Source organism: Scyliorhinus canicula, chromosome 1 (genome assembly GCF_902713615.1).
Source record: "Scyliorhinus canicula chromosome 1, sScyCan1.1, whole genome shotgun sequence".
NCBI lineage: Eukaryota > Metazoa > Chordata > Chondrichthyes > Carcharhiniformes > Scyliorhinidae > Scyliorhinus > Scyliorhinus canicula.
This window is the reverse complement of record NC_052146.1, coordinates 21,779,334-21,804,069: the sequence shown is the minus strand read 5'-3', so window position 1 is coordinate 21,804,069 and position 24,736 is coordinate 21,779,334. Positions and strand designations below refer to the sequence as shown.

Sequence of the window (24,736 nt, the reverse complement as noted above, 5' to 3'; positions counted from 1 at the left end):
GATGCACTGCAAGAGCTTGCCAAGGTTCCTTAGGCAGCACCTTCCAAACCCATGACCACTAACTTCTAGAAGGACAAGGGCAGCAGATACCTGGGAACCCCACCACCAGGAGGTTCCCCTCCAAGTCACTCACCGTCCCGCCTTAGAAATATATCGGCGTTCCTTTGCTGTCGCTGGGTCAATATCCTGGAACTCCATCCCTAACAGCACAGGGGGTGTACCTACACCTCAGGGACTGCAGCGGTTCGAGAAGGCAACTCGCCATCATCTTCTGAAGGGGCAACTAGGGACGGGCAATAAATGCTGGCCTGACGAGCGACGCCCACATCCCGTAAAAATGTTTTTTTTTAAACTGGGGAGAAAAGAGGGAGGGAGAGTCTTCACAGAAGGGACTGAACAATGGCAGGAGCAATCAGTCTGCCTGATGGAGTGCTCAGTTTTACAGGGGACGCCTTCAAGGAATAAATATAATCTGGCCAGTTGTTATTCATGCATTCACCACATGAGCAGCCACATCAATCATAGGATGTCGCAATGTGTCTGTATGTTTCCTAAAAATCCATTCCAGCTGCCTGTCATCCTCCTTACACAAAATTAGAATGAATTAAATACTCATTGCTGAAGAGATCTCTCTAAGGAGGGGACAGACTGCACGACTCCCTCTCTGTAAAAGGGGCCCAGTCACTGAGACTCCCCCTCCATCTATTTTGTTGTCCTAACCAATTTGTTGCCCAAATCACAATCTAATTTCCTATTACAAGCAGCTCCCTCCCCCCCCCCCCCCCCCCCCCCCCCCCCACCCCCACAAACACTTGGTCCAAATTGAGCCATTTCTAAATATTTATATGTTTATGGGGAAGGAAAACTCAGTACATTAAACACACACTGGAATTTCTACAATCTGCTGCCACAGACCCGGGGGGGGCTCCCAGGAATTGCCCTCAGGCAATCACTTGTTCAAGAACGAGGCTGAGGATTAGAGGGAATGCAGGAGGTCGGGGGAGCGGGGATGGGGGCGGAAGGGGGGGGGGGGGTTTGTAGAGAAATGTTTGGGTCTTGCAGCATTACTGTCGCCTTCAGTTTGGCGAAAGAAGAGTTTCGGCGGAGAAGTGGACATGTTTGCGACAGGCCGTCTGAGTGGGCAGCAGTATGGCCTGGTTAATGCAGTTGTCAGTTAAATGGACACCGCACTCGGCTCGGCTGGAGGCGTGCAGTCTGTCCCCTCCTTAGAGAGATCTCTTCAGCAATGAGTATTTAACTCATTGTGGCACTATTCCGTAGGAGAGCAAGAATGTTATTCCCAATGTCCCGGCCAAACTCTATCCTTCAATGGACATCCCAAAAGCGGATCATTTGGTCACTAGCCCATTGCTATCTTGCTGCGTCCAAATTGGCTGCATTGCCAAAAGTCTCTTCAAAAAGTGCATCATGTGCTTTGAGAAATCTGGTGGTCATCGAAAGCGCAACATAAATCCATTCCTCCCAACCTTTCTCTTCTTTCCAAAAAAACAATACAAATCTGGAATCAGCCGCACTCCTTCCCACTCACCCCCTCAAAGGGGGTGTTACCTTTTTTGCCGAAGGTCGGAATTGAACCCTGGTCCCTGGTGCTGTGAGGCAGCAGTGCTAACCACTTGCACCACCGTGTGGTCACTAACACAGCAGCCCATATCTCAAATAGCACTGAGGTTATGGCTGGGTAATCTGCCTTTAGTAATGTTGGTTGAGTAATAATATCAACTGGGCAATCAGGGAGGCCCTTCTGATCATCACAATAGTGGTGTGGAATATTTTTCATGGACTTCAGGGATCAGATGAGGTGGGGTGAGGGCTTTAGTTAACATCACGATTGAATGATAGCAGCTCCGATCGTGTGGCACTCCCTCTGTACTGTACTGAAGCCTAGATTCTGGACTCATGTCTGTACTGGGACTTGAACTGAGGAGATGAGATTGTTGCTACTCATTCATTGGCAGCAGCAGGAAATCGCCACCTAATGGTCAGGACTGGGAATGCAGTCTGACTTTCCACAGTTCCCTCGGAGGCAGTCAACAGAGTTGTCAACTGTACTGTTGAGATGAACGAAACCAGAACAAAGAATGGGCCTTCCTCTGTGTCCCCACATTGCATATCATGACCCGAGCTCTTCAGGAGGTCAAAGGAGATAAACAAAGAACAGAGAACAAAAGAACAAAGAAAATTACAGCACAGGAACAGGCCCTTCGGCCCTCCAAGCCTGCACCGACCATGCTGCCTGTCTGAACTAAACCCCCTACCCTTCCAGGGACCATACCCCTCTATTACCATCCAATTCTTGTATTTGTTAAGACACCCCTTAAAAGTCACTATCATATCTGCTTCCACTACCTCCCCTGGCAGTGAGTTCCAGGCACCCACTACCCACTGTGTAAAAAAACTTGCCCCCCCCCCCCCCCCCCCCCGTACCTTAAACCTATGCACCCTAGTAATTGACTCTTCCACCCTGGGAAAAAAACTTCTGACTATCCACTCTGTCCATGCCCGTCATAATCTTGTAGACTTCTATCAGGTCTCCCCTCAACCTCTGACGTTCCAGTGAGAACAAACCATGTTTATCCAATCTCTCCTCATAGCTAATGCCCTCCATACCAGGCAACATCCTGGTAAATCTTTCCTGTACCCAGTCCAAAGCCTCCACGTCCTTCTGGTAGTGTGGTGACCAGAATTGAACACTATACTCCAAATGTGGCCAAACTAAGGCTCTATAAAGCTAAAAATTGGCATCATGAATTGCCAAGTTTTCAACTCAATGCCCCACCGATGAAGACAATGTTGCCATATGCCTTCTTGACTACCTTCTCCCCCTGCGTTGCCACATTCAGCGACCTGTGGACCTGTAAACCCAGATCCCTCTACCTATCAATATTTTTAAGGGTACTGCCATTTACTGTATATTTCCCATTTGTATTAGATCTTCCAAAATGCATTACCTCATATTTGTCCGGATTAAACTCCATCTGCCATCTCTCTGCCCAAGCCTCCAACCGATCGAGATCCTGCTGTAGCCTCTGATGGTCTTCATCAAAGGAAAACAAAAGACTTGCATTTATTTAACACTCAGAACCTCTGGTCCCAAAACATTTTGTAAGTAATGCTGCTCCTGTAATGTGGAAAATGCAGCACCCAATTTATTCACAGCAAGCTCCCACAGACCGAAATGTGATAATGACCACATACTATAATCTGCTTATTGTCATGGTGATTGTGGGATAAATATCGGCCAACACACCTGGGAGAACGCCACAGCTATCCTCAAATTAGTGCCGTCCCTGAGAAGGTAGGCGGGGCCTCATTTTAATGGTCCATCCAAAAGGTCAGACCTCCAACAGTGCAGCGCTCCCTCAGTACTGCACTGGGAGTGCTGCAGTGCACTTAAACCCACAACCTTCATGACCTGAGAGGCCAGAGTCTTACCAACTGAACCTCAGCTGACCTCCTGCTGCAAAATAAGGTCATATTTTTGTCTGCAACTGCAAACACATCCTAATGCTGATGGTGATTGTTCAGTTCTGCACCCAGTTTTGATGTTACCTGGAGGTTTGTCACTTCTCAAATGTGTCCATTAGAGGGCGATATTATACAGCTACACCAGATTCCCAACACCCCGTTCTGTGACAGGCCCTCCTTCACCTTGGTGGGCTACATGACCCCACGATAAGATTAAATACATTTAATACACACCAAATATTTCATAACAAGTTGTAGAAAATGCTTAGAGAACTGTCATCAACTTCAAATGATAAAAACAAAATAAATGTTTAATAATAATAATCTTCATTAGTGTCACAAGTAGGTTTACATTAACACTGCAATGAAGTTACTGTGAAAAGCCCCTAGTCGCCATATTCCGGGGCCTGTTCGGGTACACAGAGGGAGAATTCAGAATGTCCAATTCACCTAACAAGCACGTCTTTCGGGACTTGTGGGAGGAAACCGGAGCACCCGGAGGAAACCCCACGCAGACACGGGGAGAACGTGCAGACAGACAGTGACCCAAGCCGGGATTCGAACCTGGGACCCTGGTATTGTGAAGCAGCAGTGTTAACCACTGTGCTACCGTGCCGCCCTGGACTCAGAGACCGCCCGGCTCTCACTCAATGTTGTGAGCAATCAGCTCACGCCTCACTTCACTTGTTTTGTGTTCGTATCACTTCAGTCAGACGGGTAGGAAAAGAAACGACACGGACATAAATCAGCGAAATGTGGTAACCCTGGGCAACGGTCAACAAACTGTATCGTGGGCCACGCGTGGCCCCCAGGACACAAGATTCCCACCACTGACCTACACTCTCACATCCACTACCTCAAGCAGGGATTCATTATACTGTCCATTTAAGTGGGGTACAGTAAATCTGTGATTTTGGATCGAGAGGAAGTGGAGCAGCTTTTGTGAGTGAGGTGTGAGCGGCTCCCTGTGGGTCAGTGGCTCTGAGGTAAATGTGTGGAAAATGACAGTTTGGTTGATGGGTTGCCCAATCAAGAATTAACTTTTCCGCTCCCCTTTTTTAAAAACTAAAATAGTTATTGATTGTACTGGAATGTCGTGTTGGGTGCACGAGAGTGTCGAAGTTGGAGTATGGTGAGTGAGGGATTTTTAAGGATTCGTTTAATAAGGGTTAATTTTGAGGTAAAATCTAATCTAGTCTTTTCTTTAATTTAGCCATTAACTAAAAGTTAATGACTAAATTAACTCTTTAGTTTGGGTTGGTTGAGTTTTAGTTCCAGCTTTCAACCATGGGTATGCTGGCTCTGCTCGGAACTACAGCTAGTTAATTAGATAACTGGCTTCAATTAGTTCTCAGAGGTTTGAATCAGGGAGCATAAAACAGGGCTTCTTCAGTGCTGCCGTGGACTGCACTGGGGGTGCTGCCGTGGACTGCACTGGGGGTGCTGCCGTGGACTGCACTGGGGGTGCTGCCTTGGCCTGCACTGGGGTGTTGCCTTGGCCTGCGCTGGAATGCTGCCTTGGCCTGCGCTGGAATGCTGCCTTGGCCTGCGCTGGAATGCTGCCTTGGCCTGCGCTGGAATGCTGCCTTGGCCTGCGCTGGAATGCTGCCTTGGCCTGCGCTGGGGTACTGCCTTGGCCTGCACTGGGGGTGCTGCCTCGGACTGCACTGGAATGCTGCCTTGGACTGCGCTGGGGTGCTGTCTTGGCCTGCGCTGGAATGCTGCCTTGGACTGCGCTGGGGTGCTGTCTTGGCCTGCGCTGGGGGTGCTGCCTTGGCCTGCACTGGGGGCGCTGTCTTGGTCTGCGCTGGAATGCTGCCTTGGTCTGCGCTGGAATGCTGCCTTGGCCTGCACTGGGGGCGCTGCCTTGGCCTGCGCTGGAATGCTGCCTTGGCCTGCACTGGGGGCGCTGCCTTGGCCTGCGCTGGGGGTGCTGCCTTGGCCTGCACTGGGGGTGATGCCTTGGCCTGCACTGGGGGTGCTGCCTTGGCCTGCACTGGGGGCGCGGCCTTGGCCTGCACTGGGGGCGCTGCCTTGGCCTGCACTGGGGGTGCTGCCTTGGCCTGCACTGGGGGCGCTGCCTTGGCCTGCACTGGGGGCGCTGCCTTGGCCTGCGCTGGGGGCGCTGCCTTGGCCTGCACTGGGGGTGATGCCTTGGCCTGCACTGGGGGTGCTGCCTTGGCCTGCACTGGGGGTGATGCCTTGGCCTGCACTGGGGGTGCTGCCTTGGCCTGCACTGGGGGATCTGCCTTGGCCTGCACTGGGGGCGCTGCCTTGGCCTGCACTGGGGGTGCTGCCTTGGCCTGCACTGGGGGTGCTGCCTTGGCCTGCACTGGGGGTGCTGCCTTGGCCTGCACTGGGGTGCTGCCTTGGCCTGCACTGGGGGTGCTGCCTTGGCCTGCACTGGGGGTGCTGCCTTGGCCTGCACTGGGGTGCTGCCTTGGACTGCACTGGGGGTGCTGCCTTGGACTGCACTGGGGGTGCTGCCTTGGCCTGCCTCTACACTACCAGTCTCTACACTTGCTGGCCCGCTGCTCCGGTTCCCACCCCCCTGCCAGACTAGTTTAAACCCTCCTGAACCACATTAACAAACCTCCTGGCCAGGATATTGGTGCCTCTCCAGTTTAGGCACAACCCATCTTGCTTGTTTAAGTCCCACCTTCCCTGGAAGACACCACAATGATCCACACATCTGAAGCATTTCCCCCTGCACCATCTCTTTAGCCATGTGTTTAACTGCAGCATCTCTCTGTTGCTGGCTTCACTAGCATGTGGTGTTTACATTGGAGTTTGGTGAGGAGTGAGGGAGTTTGATGAAGCAGGGAAGGACGTGATCCTTCCATTTTATACCGTTCCTCAGTGTCCAGGGGCTGGCTGTTTGCTACAGGAAAAGTCCATAAAGCAGCAGGAGTTTGGAAAGAGAGGGCCCATAAAGCAGAAGGAGTTTGGAAAGAGAGGGCCCATAAAGCAGCAGGAGTTTGGAAAGAGGGGGCCCATAAAGCAGCAGGAGTTTGGAAAGAGAGGGCCCATAAAGCAGCAGGAGTTTGGAAAGAGAGGGCCCATAAAGCAGCAGGAGTTTGGAAAGAGGGGGCCCATAAAGCAGCAGGAGTTTGGAAAGAGAAGGCCCATAAAGCAGCAGGAGTTTGGAAAGAGAGGGCCCATAAAGCAGCAGGAGTTTGGAAAGAGAGGGCCCATAAAGCAGCAGGAGTTTGGAAAGAGAGGTGGCCCATAAAGCAGCAGGAGTTTGGAAAGAGAGGGCCCATAAAGCAGCAGGAGTTTGGAAAGAGAGGGCCCATAAAGCAGCAGGAGTTTGGAAAGAGAGGGCCCATAAAGCAGCAGGAGTTTGGAAAGAGAGGGCCCATAAAGCAGCAGCGCAGGAACCAGGAGTTTACAGACAAATTCTAAAAGTGACTTCACAGGAGTCGAGATTGGTCAGTCAGTATAGGCCTCTCCGGACCCTACACAGAGGAGATGATTGGTGAGTGACAGGTGAGTTATTGACAGTGTAAGATCAGTACCCTACTGTAGTAAACTCTTTAAATCAAATGCATCTCAGTCAGGCGGAATGTGCATTCTGCAGGATGTGGGAAGTTCTGCAAACATAAAGTTCCCTTGATGACTGTAGCTGCAGGATGTGGCATGAGCTGCAGAAATGTGAGCTCTGGGTTACAAAACCCTAGTGGTGTCTAGAGTACTGTGGTGTATCCACGAGGCTGAGCATTATGTGGATAGCACATTTAGAGGGCTAAGAAGTGCACAGGTAGAGAAGGAATGGGTGACCCCCAGAGTATCGAAGAAAAACAGTTAGTGCAGGAATCCCCAGAGGCTATCTCACTCTAACTTCCTCTCCCTTTTGGATACTGGTGAGAGAGGTGGCTCCTCAGAGGACTGTAGCAAGAGCCGAGTTCCGGACATCACCAATGACTCAGATGCACAAGATGTGAGGAGGGAGAGTGGAAATACTATAGTCATGGAGGGATTCCATAGTTAGGCATTTCTGCGGCCATTAACGTGACTCCAGGGTGATACATTGCCTTCCTGGTGCCAAGGTCAAAATGTCACAGAACAGCTGCAGGCCAGAGGCCAGAGGTCATGGTTCACATTGGGTCCAATGACATAAGTAGGAAAAGGAATGACATCCTGAAAGTAAGTTTTAGGGAGTTGGGAAGGAACCCCAACAGCCTTAATCTCAGGTTTACCCCCAGTGCCATGTGCTAGTGAGCATAACAATAAGAAGATTTAAACAGTTCAAAATGTGGCTAAAGAAATGGAGTAGGAGGGAGAGCTTTCGCTTTCTGAGGCATTGGGACAAGTTCTGGGGCAGGTGGGGCCTGTACGAGAGGGACGGATTACACCTTAACTGGACGGAGGCTAGTTTCCTCGTGAGGAGATTTAAGTGTGCTGTTGGTGGTGGGTTTAAACTACATTGACAGGGGATGGGAACCTGAGGGGAAATTCAGAGAGGAGAGGAGAAAAACTGGCAGTGGGAAGCCGAGAATGATTAACTGACAAAGTAGTATCAAGGCAATAGTAAGTCATTAGATGGAGTCAGATTAAAGGAGAAAGTAAAAAAGCTGAAATCAGGGCGAATATGCATGTATGTGAATGCATGGAGTGAGTTTGATAAGGGTGATGACTACAGATTGACAATTGGATTATGATACTGGAGGTGGTTCCAGGGGTCAAGGGGGGAATTTCTCTGGCTAGAGGTCAGGAATGAAAAAGGTGCAACAACATTGATCAGTGTAGGAGCGAGACCGCCAACTATTGGAAGGGATGTAGAGAAACAAATATGGAGAGAAATTACAGAAAGGTGCAAGAAATATAGGGTGGAATTCTTCGGCCGCACGCGCCCGGCGACTGGAAATTCCCGCCCGACGCCAATGGACCTTAACATGGCGCCCGTCCCGTCCACAATTTTTATAAAGAAAGATTTGTTGAATATATTCCCTTTTGTTAGCTGTTTAATTCCAATCACTTGAACTGTGATCTCAAATTCAGAATATCAAGCAGAAAACATTAGAGTTTGAATCAAACGACACACATGAACAGAGGAACCTGCACTTCAGTGCTGCGGCCAAAATTAATTACGCCAGCCAATGTGGTTCCTGATCTAAACTTCCAAAGGGTCGGTAATTGAAAACTCAAGGTTAATTCCCCAGAAAGATAAACCTTAGCAAATCTAGTCCAAAACAATGTTAACACAAATGCACAAACTCCCACTTAAAACAAATGAAACATACAGATTCCCACAGCCCGTGACTTTCAAACAGTTAACCATTAGCCCTCTCTCATGGCTACAGATTCTTAAAGAGACAAAGCAACTTCCCAATCGCTTGATTAAAATACTGAGTGATGCACTATCAATTACCACAAAGACAAGAGTAGTGGAATAATCGAGGATTTATTGAGCAAAGATGTTGTGCCTCCTGAAGCTGGAAGCAGAATGGCTGCAGCACTGGCAAGCACACACATTTATACGCCACCTACTGGGCGGAGCCAGCAGGCAGGGATTTACCCATGTACCTCTATTATACAATAATACATATAATACTGCTCGTGGTGACAACCACACTGAGCAAGATCCTCCATTCTTCTTCATTACAAAACTTCAATCATTTATTTTGTTCCATTTCAGTCAATTTCCACTGGCTGACTTTGCAGGCATCAGCTATTCTTCACGGATTTAAAATCTCAATCGCATTCTCGCCCAAACACAATGAAGCTCTCACGTTAGTATCAAATTCCCCTAGCCTCGGCTTAGACTTTTTACATTTAACTGGTCTTGTTGAATTCCCACAAATTCACAATGAAACCCTTTATAAATTAACATAGACCAATACATAATCATAGATACACAATTTTTCAGGTGACTTAAAACAAATCGAATGTCTGCTGAAATTGTTAATTTTCCTACAGAACTTAAAGGGGCGGAGAGTGGGCGGAGAAACCCGGCACTCCATTGCATGCCTTCATGTAATTTAAAAACTTGTGCTCCAATTTCTTTCCTCTGTCCTCCCTTGTTCTTTAAACTGATTTCAATTTCCAATGTTTCAGTGCTTGTAAGGAATCTTACCAGTTTTCTTTCAAATTAGATTGCTTATCTTGGAGGGACTGGCCTGGATGACTTAAATGGATTCATCTCAAATTCTAATCTTGTGGAGTTGAAACAACCTGAATTTCTTTTTTACATTTGTAGCGTTTTAACTTTGACTTCTATTTATTTTATTCCTTTTTTATCTCTCGGTCAGCTGTGCTGTCCAGCATCCGGCTGGGGTGTCATCCCTAGGTATTTCTGTAAAAGCTTCTTGAACTACTGCAAGAATGTGGCCAAGTAAACCCCATGATGCCTCTGCAACTTGCTATCCCCCATTTTGGCTCGGATTTATACATTCATAATGCAATAGCAAACAGTGTGTGTTTAATATATATTTAACATATAATGCAGGTGCCTCTGCCCTGGGAACTCGCCCTAACAAGGTGAGTATGAAAAGAAAGAAGTGTGCCTATGACAGATGTCAGGATTCTGGCAGCTAACATAGAAGTGAATCTTGGGCGAGATTCTCCGCAAATGCGGAGAATCGTAAAGGCTGTCGTGGGACAGGCCGTGACCCACAGCAGCCTTCACGCCCACCTCCGGGGCCGATTCTCCCCCCCAGACAGGGCTAGGAGCGCGGCCCCGTGCGTCACGGCGGCGCGGCCTTGGTGACGGTCGTCAAGGCAGCACGTCAAGCGTCATGCCGGCTGACGCGGTCGATGACGTCAGCCGCGCATGCGCAGTTGCCATCTTTTCCCTCAGCCGCCCCGCAAGACGTGGCAGCTTGATCTTGCAGGGCAACGGAGGGAAAAGAGTGCGTCTGTTACGGACGCACGGCCCGCGATCGGTGCCCACCGATCGTGGGCCTATGCCCCCCTTGGCACGGCCGTGGTACTGCCGTGCCAATCGGGCCCCCAGATGCCCCAAACGGGCATCTTGCGCCCGTTTCACGACGGTAGCGAGTAGGTGTGTTTGCTGCCGTGTTGAAACGGGCGTGAAGGCCCATCCGCTCGGCCCATCGGCCTCGGAGAATCGCCGCTCGCCGTAAAAAACGGCAAGTGGCAATTCGTGGCGTGGGTCGGGCGTGGGAGAGGTACAGAGGGAGGAGTGGAAATTGCAACGGCACTGGTGATAATCTTCCAATTTTCCTTGGGCATCTCAGTGCTGCTGGAGGACTGGAGAATTGCAAATGTTACACTCTTGTTCAAAAAGGGAGTAACTATAGACAGACCAGTCAGTTTGACTTCAGTGGTAGGGAACTAACTTGCTGGAAATGTTTGAGGAGGTAACAGAGAAGGTTGATGAGGGCAATGCTGTTGATGTGGTGTACATGGACTTTCAAAAGACATTTGATACACTACCATACAACAAGGGGTGGCACAGTAGCACAGTGGTTCACACTGTTGCTTCAAAGCACCAGCGACCTGGTTTTAATTCCCGGCTTGGGTCACTGTCTGTGCGGAGTTTGCACTTTCTCCTTATGTTTCCTCCGGGTGCTCCGATTTCCTCCCACAGTCCAAAGATGTGCGGGTTAGGTGGATTGGTCACGCTAAATTGCCCCATAGTGTCCAAATGTCAAGTGGGTTTGCTGGGTTACAGGTTTAGGGTGGAGGTGTGGGCTTAGGTAGGGTGGTCTTTCAGGGGCCAGTATAGAATCGATGGGCCGAATGGCCTGCTTTCGCACCATAAATTCTATGATTCTATGAACAGACTTGTGGGCACAATTCTAGCTCATGGAATGAAAGGGAAAGTAAGCACTTGGAAACAAATTAGCTGAGTGACAGAAAGCAGGGAGTAATGAGAAATAAGTGTTTTTCAGATTGGAGGAATGTTTGGAGGAATGCCCCCTGAGTTCTCCAGGGGTCAGTGGAGGGACCCTTGCTCTTCCTGTTATTTATTAATGAAATAGACTGTGATGTGCAGGGCATGATTTCAAAATTTGCAGACAATATGAAGATTGGAAACCTTGTCAACTGCAATGGGATGTCTTGAACTTCAAAAGGAAGCGGACTTACTGGTGGATTGGGCAGACAGGTGGCGGATGAGGTTCAATGCAAAGAAGTGAGAGGTGATTCATTTTGGCAGGAAGAACATGGAGATACTATACAATAAAGGGAGAAACTCTAAAGGAGGTGCAGAAACAGAGGGGCCTCAGTGTGCATGTACATTGAAGATGGCAGGCATGTTGAGAGAGCAAGGGTGGGAAGCCTGCGGCCTAAGGGCCACATGCGACCCATTGGGGTTCTGAGTGCGGCCCATGAGACATTGTATTGACCGCGCCCCCTTGCAGGGTTGCCACATTCTGCTGATTTCCGTCCATGTAGATTTTTTTCCTATCGCTCTGGTGGGTGGGTACCGATTACTCACAACATTGACTGTGAGGGCCGTGCCTTTCCTCTGTGTCCAAAGTCTAAATTTATCTCCTTTTTTACCATTTAAAGCTGATGACAGTTCTATTAATACATAAATGAATAAGCATTTTCTATAACTTGTTGTGAAATATTCAGAGTGTATTAAATATATTTAATCTTATTCATGGGGACATGTTAGTGAGCGAACCTGATTTCAATTGTGCGGCCCCCTGAGATGGAGGGTCACTCTCGCGGCCCACTCACTCCCCTAGCTTGCACATCACTCAGTTAAAACATACAGGGCAGGGTTCTGTGCCCAGCAATGCCGGAATCGCAAAACGCAATTGGGCAGAAAATTACGTACAACGGGAATGTCGTGGCCGGCGCTGGGCGCCCAACGGAACACCATACTCCAGTGCCTCGACAACAGCGTCAATGTGTTCTACTCCGCACATACCGTAAATGCCGTTGGGATATCATTAACGGGCCTGACCCGGTATTCTCCGGGGCTCCTGTGGTGCTCGGCCTCCGCCAGGAGGAATTACCATTAGCAAGTTCCACTTGTGGATTTAAAAATCCATAGCTGATGAGGGGCAGAGAGGTGGGAGGACATGCAGGGGCACGACCGTGGGCTGCCGGAACAGCTGGCTTGGGGGGTTGAGGAGGGGGGGGGGGGGGGCATCTGCCAGGGCCCGGAGCATCAGCGGGGATGATGGTGGGTGACCAGGCATAGACTGCCATTACCGCAGCCTGCAAGGCTGCCATCTTGCTGCACACCTCACTGACTGCCCGCCGTGGCCCGTGGTTATGCAGAGTGCCCATATCGGTACCCCTGCACTCTATTCCTCACTCTGCACCCCACCGCCCCCGCACTCCGCACCCCCCACCCTCCACCCCACTGCACCCGCACTCCGCACCCCCCACCCTGCACCCCACCGCCCCCGCAGTCCGCACCCCCCACCCTGCACCCCACTGCACCTGCACTCCGCACCCCCCCACCCTGCACCCCACCGCCCCCGCACTCCGCACCCCCCACCCTGCACCCCACCGCCCCCGCAGTCCGCACCCCCCACCCTGCACCCCACTGCACCTGCACTCCGCACCCCCCACCCTGCACCCCACCGCCCCCGCACTCCGCACCCCCCACCCTCCACCCCACCGCCCCCGCACTCCGCACCCCCCACCCTGCACCCCACCGCCCCCGCACTCCGCACCCCCCACCCTCCACCCCACCGCCCCCGCACTCCGCACCCCCCACCCTCCACCCCACCGCCCCCGCACTCCGCACCCCCCACCCTGCACCACACCGCCCCCGCACTCCGCACCCCCCACCCTCCACCCCACCGCCCCCGCACTCCGCACCCCCCACCCTCCACCCCACCGCCCCCGCACTCCGCACCCCCCACCCTGCACCACACCGCCCCCGCACTCCGCACCCCCCACCCTCCACCCCACCGCCCCCGCACTCCGCACCCCCCACCCCCCACCCCACCGCCCCCGCACTCCGCACCCCCCACCCTGCACCACACCGCCCCCGCACTCCGCACCCCCCACCCTCCACCCCACTGCACCCGCACTCCGCACCCCCCACCCTCCACCCCACCGCCCCCGCACTCCGCACCCCCCACCCTCCACCCCACTGCACCCGCACTCCGCACCCCCCACCCTCCACCCCACCACCCCCGCACTCCGCACCCCCCACCCTCCACCCCACTGCACCCGCACTCCGCACCCTCCACCCCACCGCCCCCGCACTCCGCACCCCCCACCCCACTGCACCCGCACTCCACACCCCCCACCCTGCACCCCACCACCCCCGCACTCCGCACCCCCCACCCTCCACCCCACTGCACCCGCACTCCACACCCCAACGTTCCAACCCACCAATTCCCTTTGCCCTTAACTGAGCGCCACCTGCTGGCAGGGCATCACGCAGCCCACCCAAGGGCAACGTCCACAGTAGCTCCCACAGGAGGGCGCCAGATGGGGCTTCAGAGCGTACCTCCAGCATGGATAGGGTCAGCAACCGGTACGCCTGCCAGCAGGGAAGGACACTGGGACCAGAGTCTCCCAGCGGTGCAAGGCACTTGTGGGATCCGGCGGTTGCCCTCCGGTTTTCTCTCTCCCCAGCGATTATGGGCCACCTTTTCCTGGGGGCAGGGTGGCGGCTGCTGGGGGAGAGACAGAAAGGACAGGAGCGTTTTCAAAGACTGAGTGTTGAGCTGGCTTTCACGTGGGCTTCCTCCCTCTTAGTTACAGCTCAGCTAAACACAAAGACCTGCAGACACATCAACTCTGGTTACGACAGCGTCTGCGGCGCACCGCCCCAGTAGCATTGGCACCCTTCCAGCTCTTGCAAATGGGGTGCCAGAGCCTACTCCGGCGGGTTGAGAGCTGGCGAGTGATGCCAAGATGTACCCAATGGCAATTTGGGGCTGAAACCTTCAGGAGATCGGGGCTGATAATCCTTTCCTCCAGTTCATCTCTATGTGGAAAGACTGGATAAGCTGGGAGAGTTCACATTAGCTGGGAAGGTGATTAGAAGATAATGATGGAGTGTTTTGATAGAACAATTATGGAGAAACTGTTTCCACTGATCAGAGGGCACAGATAACAGCAAAAAGACACACGGTGAGATGTGAATTTATTTGATTTGCTAAGTGTTATGTGGGATGGTCTGCCTGACAGAAGAGTGGACGCAGATTCAATAGTCACTCTCTGAATGGAACAGAATAAATACTTGAAGAGGAGGAAAACTTTGAAGAATTATGGGGGGAGAACCGGGGAGTCTTAATGTGGAGATGCCGGCGTTGGACTGGGGTGGGCACAGTAAGAAGTCTTACAGCACCAGGTTAAAGTCCAACAGGTTTGTTTCAAACACGAGCTTTCGGAGCAGGAAGGGGAGTCTTAGTAATTGGATAGTTCTTTTAGAGGGCTGTCACAGGTTTGATGGGTTGAGTGGCCTCCTTCTATTGTTTGATTTGACAATCGCTACCCACATTCATAACATCATGTGCGTCATCTTCACAGATAATCCAATTTGAGCATATATCAAAATGAGGGGGTGTTGGGACCGTGGTGATGACACATGGGGTAAAATCCACCAAAAAATTATTGTTTCTATTTTTATTGTTCTCACTTGCCCATCATCTTTTCCCCTATGACATCTTTTAGATAATATTAAGAGTAAAATAACAAGTCACAGGAAATGTCATTGTACATGGAACGACAGCATGCAGACATCATTTCCCCTTCACCACTTCTGAAGAGGCGATAAACGCATCTCTTTGCACAGAATTATCTGAAAACAACATCATTGATGAAGAAAGGGAAATCTGGCTTACCAAATACACTCCTTAGAATAATATCCCACCCTGATCTAGATTCTTCTACTCCCATCTACCAGTGGCACATGCACTCCCTGTAAAGATGCACTTTCGTAGACTTCAGTAGTGATCACAAAATTTATTGATTAATAAGAATTGTATAGCAGCCTCATGACTGTAGCTAGCTCCCAAAATGTCTCTGCCTGGAGCCTCTTTCACCATGGGGTGATTTCACATTCTCCCAATTGGTCACACAGGCCATGTGATCCTTACTCTGCTGTGTTGCCCTTAAATGGACAATCACCATACTCCCTGATACTCAGTTATAGTCAGGCTCAGCTCAGTTCTGCATAAGAACAGAAGTGGGCCAGATACAGCTCTGCATGCCTCATACTGTCAGATGAAAATGAAAAATGAAAATCGCTTATTGTCACGAGTAGGCTTCAATGAAGTTACTGTGAAAAGCCCCTAGTCGCCACATTCCGGCGCCTGTCCGGGGAGGCTGGTACGGGAATCGAACCGTGCTGCTGGCCTGCTTTAAAAGCCAGCGATTTAGCCTGGTGAGCTAAATCATCTCCATTGTGAAACTTTGGCCTGAAGTTACTACTGTTTCTTATCCAATCAACACTGGGAGGATTGCATGCTAATTACAAACTTACTGAGCCTGACATCACCATCTGTATTAACACTCACTGGCCACCGCTCGGCCTATTTACAGGCTTTATCCTGCTGTTTCCTTGAACTCAACTGCCTTCCTCACACTCCTCAACCACTGATGCATCCCCCTCTTAATAACTGTAAACATAACTAGTCTGCAATCTGTCTCTGAACCCAAGTCATTGGTGTAGATTAGGAACAATGTTGGCCCAACCACTGATCCTTGGGCACTCAGTAAGGACCTGCACCAACATTGCTCTCCCAACAAGGATTTGTTACTTTCTTTCCGGAAGCCAATTCTTGGTCCACATGCAAGTTCTCCCTCCAATCCCATCAATGGACAGCACGGTAGCACAAGTGGATAGCACTGTGGCCTCACAGCGCCAGGTCCCAGGTTCAATTCCCCGCTGGGTCTGTGCGGAGTCTGCACGTTCTCCCCGTGTCTGTGTGGGTTTCCTCCGGGTGCTCCAGTTTCCTCTCACAGTCCAAGACATGCAGGGTAGGTGGATTGGCCATGATCAGCTGCATGGCCCCCATGCCCCACTTAGACCTCTATCCACCACATCTGGAACTTTCATGCATCCCCTTCCAGTGAACAATGGGGTATCATTCTGACCCCCTTGTCTGTGAGCTTTTCATGCGGCCTAGTTGAGGTCCAGCTTCCCTCCCCTCTGTCTTCCCTCTGCCTTCCATTGTTCATCTACTTCATCCACCTCCTTGCCCCTCTGCCTGCATTGTGAGACCTCGCCCTTCACTCCCCTCCACCTTGCATAGCCCTCCTTCCACATTGCCCATTGTCTTTGTCAGGCAGCCACCCCACCCCAGTCTCACCTCGCACTCCATCCGGGTTGAACTTCAGACCTCTGTTGCGGTGGTTGGACGAGTCCTCAGCCCAGTGCAGTCCAGATAGATAGTGATTTGTGGCACCAGGGGGAGAGAGACCCCTACGTTTCCCAACCCCTGGCGCAGTACTGAACCGAAGCGGTGACACAGGAGGGTCCATGGGTCCAGCAGTAGGGTGCTGCCCATGAAGACCAGGTCAGGGTGGAGAAGGAGGACAGGACCCGGTCTGTCCCGGCAAAGTGATGTACAGTGAATCAGGAACAGGGCAGCACTATGGCAGAAAGGTTTTGTTGTACTGATCTCGAAGTCTCTTATGGACCGTGGACAGCCTTGTGCACAAAACTCTTGATCAACCGGGTTTTAGACAAGAGGTAAATTCACACTGACGTGACGCAATTGGAAACCCTAATGGGACACCGGCAGACAGCTGTTTTAATGAGCATTCATGAGAGATGCAAATAGCATTCACGCCACCAGCCAGCGGGAAGAGCGACCGGCCAATGACCTACCATCGGGAGAATAGCAACCTGATTTTCACACTGCTGGTTTATTACTTTTTAGCTCCCGCTAGATTCCCCACTCCTTCCCGCAACCAAGCCCGCCTTGGGCAGGATGGGAGAATTCCGCTCCCTGGATATACCAGGGAAGAGGGTGCCCATTTTTACGGTTGATCTGAGAATTAAGCGGCAACAGTTGTCCAGGTACGTGGCAGTACAATAACAGGCAAAGGAAAGCTAACACCAAATGCACAGGAGAGGGATGGTGACTGTTCAAAACAATTCAGATGGTGAAATCGCTTAAGGCCTATTAATAGTTCACATGAATTCATTTTAAACAGGTACCAGCCTGGGATTTCAGTGATAGTTCCAAACAGTGCAAATCAGATCAACAAAGAATTAAAAGTCGCTCAATTGCTTCTGACAATGACTGTCGGAAACATCTTTAACAAAACAAAACTGGGAGGGAGATTGATAGCCTTATTTTATTTGGAAATGATTGAGAGTTCCACTTGTCCCAGTACAATACAGCTCATAGATAATTAGCTAAATTAAAATCTAACCTTTTTATTGCTGTCTGGATTTGCAAAAGTTGCTGAAAGCCTGCATGCTCTATAGGCATGACTGCAAGTATGACCCCCTTGCAAAAGGTGTTAAAAGCCCCACTTTGAAATCGTGCACATCCAGCTAAACATGTGTGTTTCTGCACTCTCCCTTTGAAATAAAAGAGGGGATTCTTTTTTTGAACTTCTTAATTCGGAATGAATCTTTTCAGCCAATTTCGTAGAATTCTGGGATCTTTCAGCACAAAAGGCAGGCCATTCACTTGTCTTTCTGCTACTGGCTCTTTGAAAGAGTTGCCCAATGCTTGTACCTGCTCGTCTAATACTAATGCAATGCGCTCTCTCTCTATCACTGACCCTTCAAACTGTGCGGGGGTCAGTGTTGAAGGGCACAAATGGGCAGAATGACAGGATTGCAAGTTTGAAACAATATTTTTCAAAGCTGGCCTTTTACTGCAGGCGGAAGTGCCAGTTGCATTGCATTACGCAGCACACTGCCTTCTTGATGGTCCTCTATAATGCCATTCCAGTCTATGATTGTTCATTCATTAAACCATAGAGGGAGGGCATTCATTACAATGTGTAACAGTCCTTGTCATAACTATCCCTTTAATCGAGCATAAAACATCTGCTCAGTCCTCTGATAACTCTCATTCTAAATCAATTGCCTCTATAGCTGGAGTAAATCGTTCTTCCTATTTCACCTTACTGAAATCCTTCTTAATTTTAAAAGCCTCTATTAAATTAATGGCAAAGTGTCATTTAGCAATGTAACAGAGAATTATTAGGATGCTGGCTTGAGATGTGATGTTGAAGAAGCAATCCCATGGATCACTGGGCAATGTCCCACCAGAAACAAATCAATGCTTCTGACATTAGCTCTCGCGTTTGGCAAATTCCTCCAGATAGATATTACGAACTTGTTCTTTTTCCAATGATACCTCTTCGTTTTGTGACCTCATGATTGTTCAACCAGCTTTTCCTTCAATGTGCAACGACAAAGCAAGTCCACAACACTATTTTAATAGTGCTGGGGCTGGTTTAGCTCACTGGGCTAAATCGCTGGCTTTTAAAGCAGACCAAGCAGGCCAGCAGCACGGTTCGATTCCCGTACCAGCCTCCCCGGACAGGCGCCGGAATGTGGCGACTAGGGGCTTTTCACAGTAACTTCATTGAAGCCTACTCGTGACAATAAGCGATTTTCATTTCATAATACGTATATATACAAGGTCTTACATCTTTACAACATTGGGAGAAGAGGGGGAGAGCTCAATAGATCTGAAAAAAATGCAACAAAGAGCAAACCACGAGTTCATCAACACTAATCGGAGCTCAGCCATGGAAAGTCCTCAGAGATAAATTCTCATTAATTAAAGCATGAGACTCAATTCAGCAGCTGTCAAGTTATCCAGAGGTTCATACTTAATTGTGTGGAGAGCAGGAGTAGAGCCCTGAATCTGGAGGCTAATGGAAAGCTCTAATGTTCAGTGATGAAGCTATGGAGGGTAAGGTCATCATCGTCGCTATCACTATTTTGCCCAGCTGAAATCTCTTTGAAATGATCTCTTATCCGTTTTGGCCGCATTTTTTTCCTCAACTTTCTTTCTTCCTCAGGGAGCAGTGCAGAAATGCACATCAGCTCAGTTCCGTTTGACTGTTCCACCCGATAGTGCTGTCTTTGGCTGGAGAGTTTGGTACACAGGACTACTGTGCATATGACAAAGATGGTGCAAATGCCTGCTAAAATTGCAATGGCGATTAGGCACTGAGCAACGAGACTAATTTTCTTGGGTTTGACCTTCGCAGTTGAAAGCCTGTTGTAACGTCTGGTGGATGTTCTCAGGATTTTGCTGACGGTGGAAACGGTCGGCTTCAGGAACATTGATTCATTAACTTTCGTTACTGTTGTCAGAGTTGTGACACCAGTCGTCACTGGGTCGAAACGTGTAGGTTGCTTCTTTGTCGAGGTCAGAGTGCTGGTGGCAGGAGGTTGGGTTTTCGCCTGTCTGTCAGGGTGGACATGTCCACCAATCTCTGAAGTGTTGGTGACTGCAGTTGAGGCTGATGTGACCTCGGAGGTGCCAGATTCAGTTCCAGGCTCCTCAGTTGTCCAAGGCTGCGGCCCAGGAGTGGAAGAAGATTCCTGACTGGCATCAGTCTCTGTTTCGAGGCCCGGAAAAGTGGACGATTCCATTGACACAGTCGAGGCTTGTTGAGAAGCATTGAAATCTTGTGTTGAGTGAGACGGGAACCCTGTTGTGGAATAAACTAAGGTACTTGTCACTGGAGTACCAGGCGTGGAGGGGGTAAGGGGCGTGCTTGTCGGGTCAAGAGGTGGGGGAGTTGACGAACTCTGGTCGACAGCTGGAGTAGTTGACAAGCTCTGGTTGACAGCTGGGGTAGTTGACGAGCTCTGGTTGACAGGTTGGGTAGTTGACGAGCTCTGGTCGACAGGTGGGGGAGTTGACGAACTCTGGTCGACAGGTGGGGTAGTTGACGAACTCTGGTCGACAGCTGGAGTAGTTGACGAGCTCTGGTTGGCAGGTGGGGTAGTTGACGAACTCTGGTCGACAGCTGGGGTAGTTGACGAGCTCTGGTTGACAGGTGGGGTAGTTGACGAGCTCTGGTCGACAGGTGGGGGAGTTGACGAACTCTGGTCGACAGGTGGGGTAGTTGACGAGCTCTGGTCGACAGGTGGGGTAGTTGACGAGCTCTGGTCGACAGGTGGGGTAGTTGACGAACTCTGGTCGACAGCTGGGGTAGTTGACGAGCTCTGGTCGACAGGTGGGGTAGTTGACGAGCTCTGGTCGACAGGTGGGGTAGTTGACGAACTCTGGTCGACAGCTGGGGTAGTTGACGAGCTCTGGTCGACAGGTGGGGTAGTTGACGAGCTCTGGTTGACAGGTGGGGTAGTTGACGAACTCTGGTCGACAGGTGGGGGTGTTGGCAAATTCTCAGTGGTGCTTTCAAAGTACTTGCCACCATCCTGGGTCACTTCCTCAGCCGTTGATTCAGTTAAATCAGTTGTCGCCAGTGTTTCCCTTGTAATCTGCCCCATCACAACCATACCAGCTACAACAGCAAGAAATACAGGAAGGCTGCACCACAGCAGTGACATGTCTGCAAGAAGCCACAAATATGCATGTTTAGAATCATTTCAGTACAGCAAAATCAAGTCTACAGCATTAGCACACATTTATTCACTGTTTTGAACATATGCTACAGGGATCTGGTGCTTTTTGCATGGATAATAGTCATACCATCAACCATTAATATCACAGGTAGCTGCTAGGCTTCTAAAATAAAACATAACAAAAGTTTGTTACAATAGGAATATCCACATTGTTTTTAATGCCTTACAGGTTTATGTAAAAGAAAACGAGTCAGAGTCATCATGGTACAGAAGGAGGCCATTTGGCCCATTGAGTTAGCACTGTTGCTTCAGAGTGCGAGGGACCCGGGTCCGATTCCCAGCTTGGGTCACTGTCTGTGCGGAGTCTACACGTTCTCCCAGTGTCTGCGTGGCTTTCCTCCGGGTGCTCCGGTTTCCTCCCACAAGTCCCGAAAGACATGCTGTTTTTGGACATTCTGAATTCTCCCTCAGTGTACCTCAACAGGCGCCGGAATTTGGCGACTAGGGGATTTTCACAGTAACTTCATTGCAGTGTTAATGTAAGCCTACTTGTGACGCTAAAAGATTATTATTGTTATTAAATGGTGATTGTGGGACAGAAATGCCTGTGACAGGGAAAGTCCAAACCAGTGATTAAACCCAAATCTAAGATTGTGTTCAGCCCTTACTGTCACCTTGTGTTCCAGATAACACTTTGATTCTTTTTCTCACAGTTACATCTGATTTTGTTCCGACCGTGTTTAAATACCTGATACCACAAAGATTATAACACAGGTCGTTGGGCTTGGCAACTTAATTTGTTCGATTGATTTTAGCCCCACCCTCTGCTTTACCATATCCCTTCATTCCTTCTCTCTCCCGATCTGTGTGTCCCGATCTCTTAAACACAGCTTTCATGGCCTTTCCTGACAATTTATTTTACATTTCTCTTTCATAAAGAGTTCTTAGTGACTTCCTCTTCTGACTTCTACTCATGTGTAACCTGTGTCTCTTGGTACTTGATGTGGTGAATGTGATTCACACGGGATTATAATCTATATATATATGTGTCTATATTGTAAGTGCAGTTGCACTACCTGACCACCTGGGGGAGTAGCTCTGGGAATGCTCGAGAGTTGTACTGGGCTTCTCCCTTGGCTCCGCCCAGGACTCCTCCCCCGGGAGCTGCTGTATAAAGATCAGTGCCACAGGGTCAGCCGGCCAGTTCACCGAAAGTTCAACGGCTAACAGGCTGGCTCTGTTGTAAATATATTGAAACCGCTATTCTAATCCTACAAGCACGTGTCCGTAGCATTGTTGGTTCCAACACTTGAATCCTCTAGAATGATCACAATTTGTCCTGAATTTCTGCCCTTTTTTTGCGTAAAGAAACTTGGAAACTCTCCCTTTTCCCAAAGGAAGCAAGCTTGACGTCCTTAGCTTTTCCTCTTGTTAAATTCCAGGTACGAGGAATAATCTGACAGGTGATTTCTGTAACGTCTCGCGGGCAATGAACAAGGTGAAAGCAGTGGTGTCAATCGTGTTAGGAAGGGAAAGTACTCCAAGGGATATTGTCAGTATTTTCATGGTATATACAAAACAATTTTTTTTTAATTTCCAATTAAGGGGCAATTTAGCGTGGCCAATCCACCTACCCTGCACATCTTTGGGTTGTGGGGGTGAGACCCACACAGACACGAGGAGAATGTGGAGACTCCACACGGACAGTGACTCGAGGTCAGGATCAAACCCGGATCCTTGGCACTGTGAGGCAGACGTGCTAACCACTGCACCGCTGTGCCATCCTTCACGGTATATATTATACAGAAAACGCAGAACAAACCAGGAGGTTTTGTTCCGTGTTTGAATCTTCCAATTAGTGCGCTGCACATCATTATTTTTCTCTCACCCTAATTAGATTGGCTGCAATTCCCATGAAGTTGTGCAGTGCATGACAATGGGGGATGGGGGGATAAGGGAGTGAGGGGGCGAGGAGGAGATTTGCCCCCTTTCACTGGGAATTCAATTGGACATCTACCACCACCAGTTTCTTGTAGATATCCAATGGGCTGAATGGCCTGTTTTTGTACCATAACAACACTGTCTATATTATACTCCATTAGGTCTCAGATAGAAATAACGCGAGGGGAAGACAATTAAACATAATGATTTGACAATCACCTAATACTTGTGGCTTAGCTAACCTCCCTTGAATGTTTCCTTTCTATACCACTTAGTTGATAATAGAGACAAGGAGGAATTTTTCTTTTAATCCATTGTTCAGATCTGGGTTATTAATTCTTATCCTTTAAATCCCACAGCAAAGTGATCGCATGAAGAAAGGCCTGTAGAATGTTCAAATCCTGCAGGAATAATAAAGCCAGCTATATCATAATGAACTCAAAATAAGACTGGTGCAGGAATTCCGCACAGTTTTTCTGGGTTATGCTGCATTTTATTGGTGGCTCCATATTTGACTGGGGCTCCTGGTTCATGTGTTAATGTACCCCTGCCCTTCCTTGCCAATGGCCCGACTTTTTAGAATCTTTGTTAGTGTCACAAGTGGGCTTACATTGACACTGTAATGAAGTTACTGTGAAAATCCCCACGTCGCCACATTCTGGCGCCTGTTCGGGTACACTGAGGGAGAATTCAGAATGTCCAATTCACCTAACAAGCACGTCTTTTGGGACTTGTGGGAGGAAACCGGAGCACCCGGAGGTAACCCACGCAGACACAGGGAGAACATGCCAACTCCGCACAGACAGTGACCCAAGCCGGAATCGAACTTGGGTCCCTGGCGCTGTGAAGCAATAGTGCTAACCACCGAGCCGTCTTTTACATGGAGCCACGAGTACCTTTCTATGTGTGCCCACCTGATAATTCAGATTGTTTCAAAGGTTCATTTTGTAGGGTGTAAACAAGAAATTAAGAGACTGTGCCTTGGACTCCTGTAAATATACGAACTGTCAGAGTCGAGAAAAGGCCGTTTGGCATGTAAAATGTCCCAGTTCAGCACCCTTACTCTCCCGCTGCAGTATCCAGGGATGGTTAGAATGACAGTAATGGCCTCTTAGCTCTAACCTCACCTTGCAGATCATTCCATGTGTTCCTTCGTAAGATAGAGTATGAGAGTAAACTTGCTCAGAATATAAAAACAGACAGTAAAAGTTTTTACAAATATATAAGACAAAAAAGAGTGGCTAAGGTAAATATTGGTCCTTTAGAGGATGAGAAGGGAGTTTTAATAATGGGAAATGAGGAAATGGCTGAGGAACTGAACAGGTTTTTTGGGTCGGTCTTCACAGTGGAAGACACAAATAACATGCCAGCGACTGATAGAAATGAGGCTATGACAGGTGAGGACCTTGAGAGGATTGTTATCACTAAGGAGGGAGTGATGGGCAAGCTAATGGGGCTAAAGGTAGACAAGTCTCCTGGCCCTGATGGAATGCATCCCAGAGTGCTAAAAGAGATGGCTAGGGAAATTGCAGATGCACTAGTGATAATTTACCGAAATTCACTAGACTCTGGGGTGGTCCCGGTGGATTGGAAATTAGCAAACATGACGCCACTGTTTAAAAAAGGAGGTAGGCAGAAAGCAGGAAATTATAGGCCAGTGAGTTTAACTTCGGTAATAGGGAAGATGCTGGAATCTATCATCAAGGAAGAAATTGCGAGGCATCTGGATAGAAATTGTCCCATTGGGCAGACGCAGCATGGGTTCGTTAAAGGCAGGTCATGCCTAACTAATTTAGTGGAATTTTTTGAGGACATTACCAGTGCAGTAGATAACGGGGAGCCGATGGATGTGGTATATCTGGATTTCCAGAAAGCCTTTGACAAGGTGCCACACAAAAGGTT

General features: G+C 49.4%; 1 protein-coding gene across 2 annotated transcripts in view; it reads right to left on the bottom strand.

Moving 5' to 3' along the window:
- Positions 1-24,736, bottom strand: part of LOC119978122 (flocculation protein FLO11-like) — an 89,702-nt gene that overhangs the window by 51,597 nt on the left and 13,369 nt on the right. Inside the window, exon 2 of one of the 2 annotated variants that reach the window (XR_005463398.1) lies at positions 2,970-3,055. Coding sequence is in view for 1 of the 2 variants with exons in the window: in XM_038819564.1 (XP_038675492.1) it covers positions 19,238-20,878 (1,641 nt within the window). In the remaining variant the exon portion in view is untranslated. Of the gene's footprint in view, positions 1-2,969; positions 3,056-17,663; positions 20,881-24,736 lie in introns of those variants that run through there. The other variant, XM_038819564.1, reaches the window with a different exon arrangement.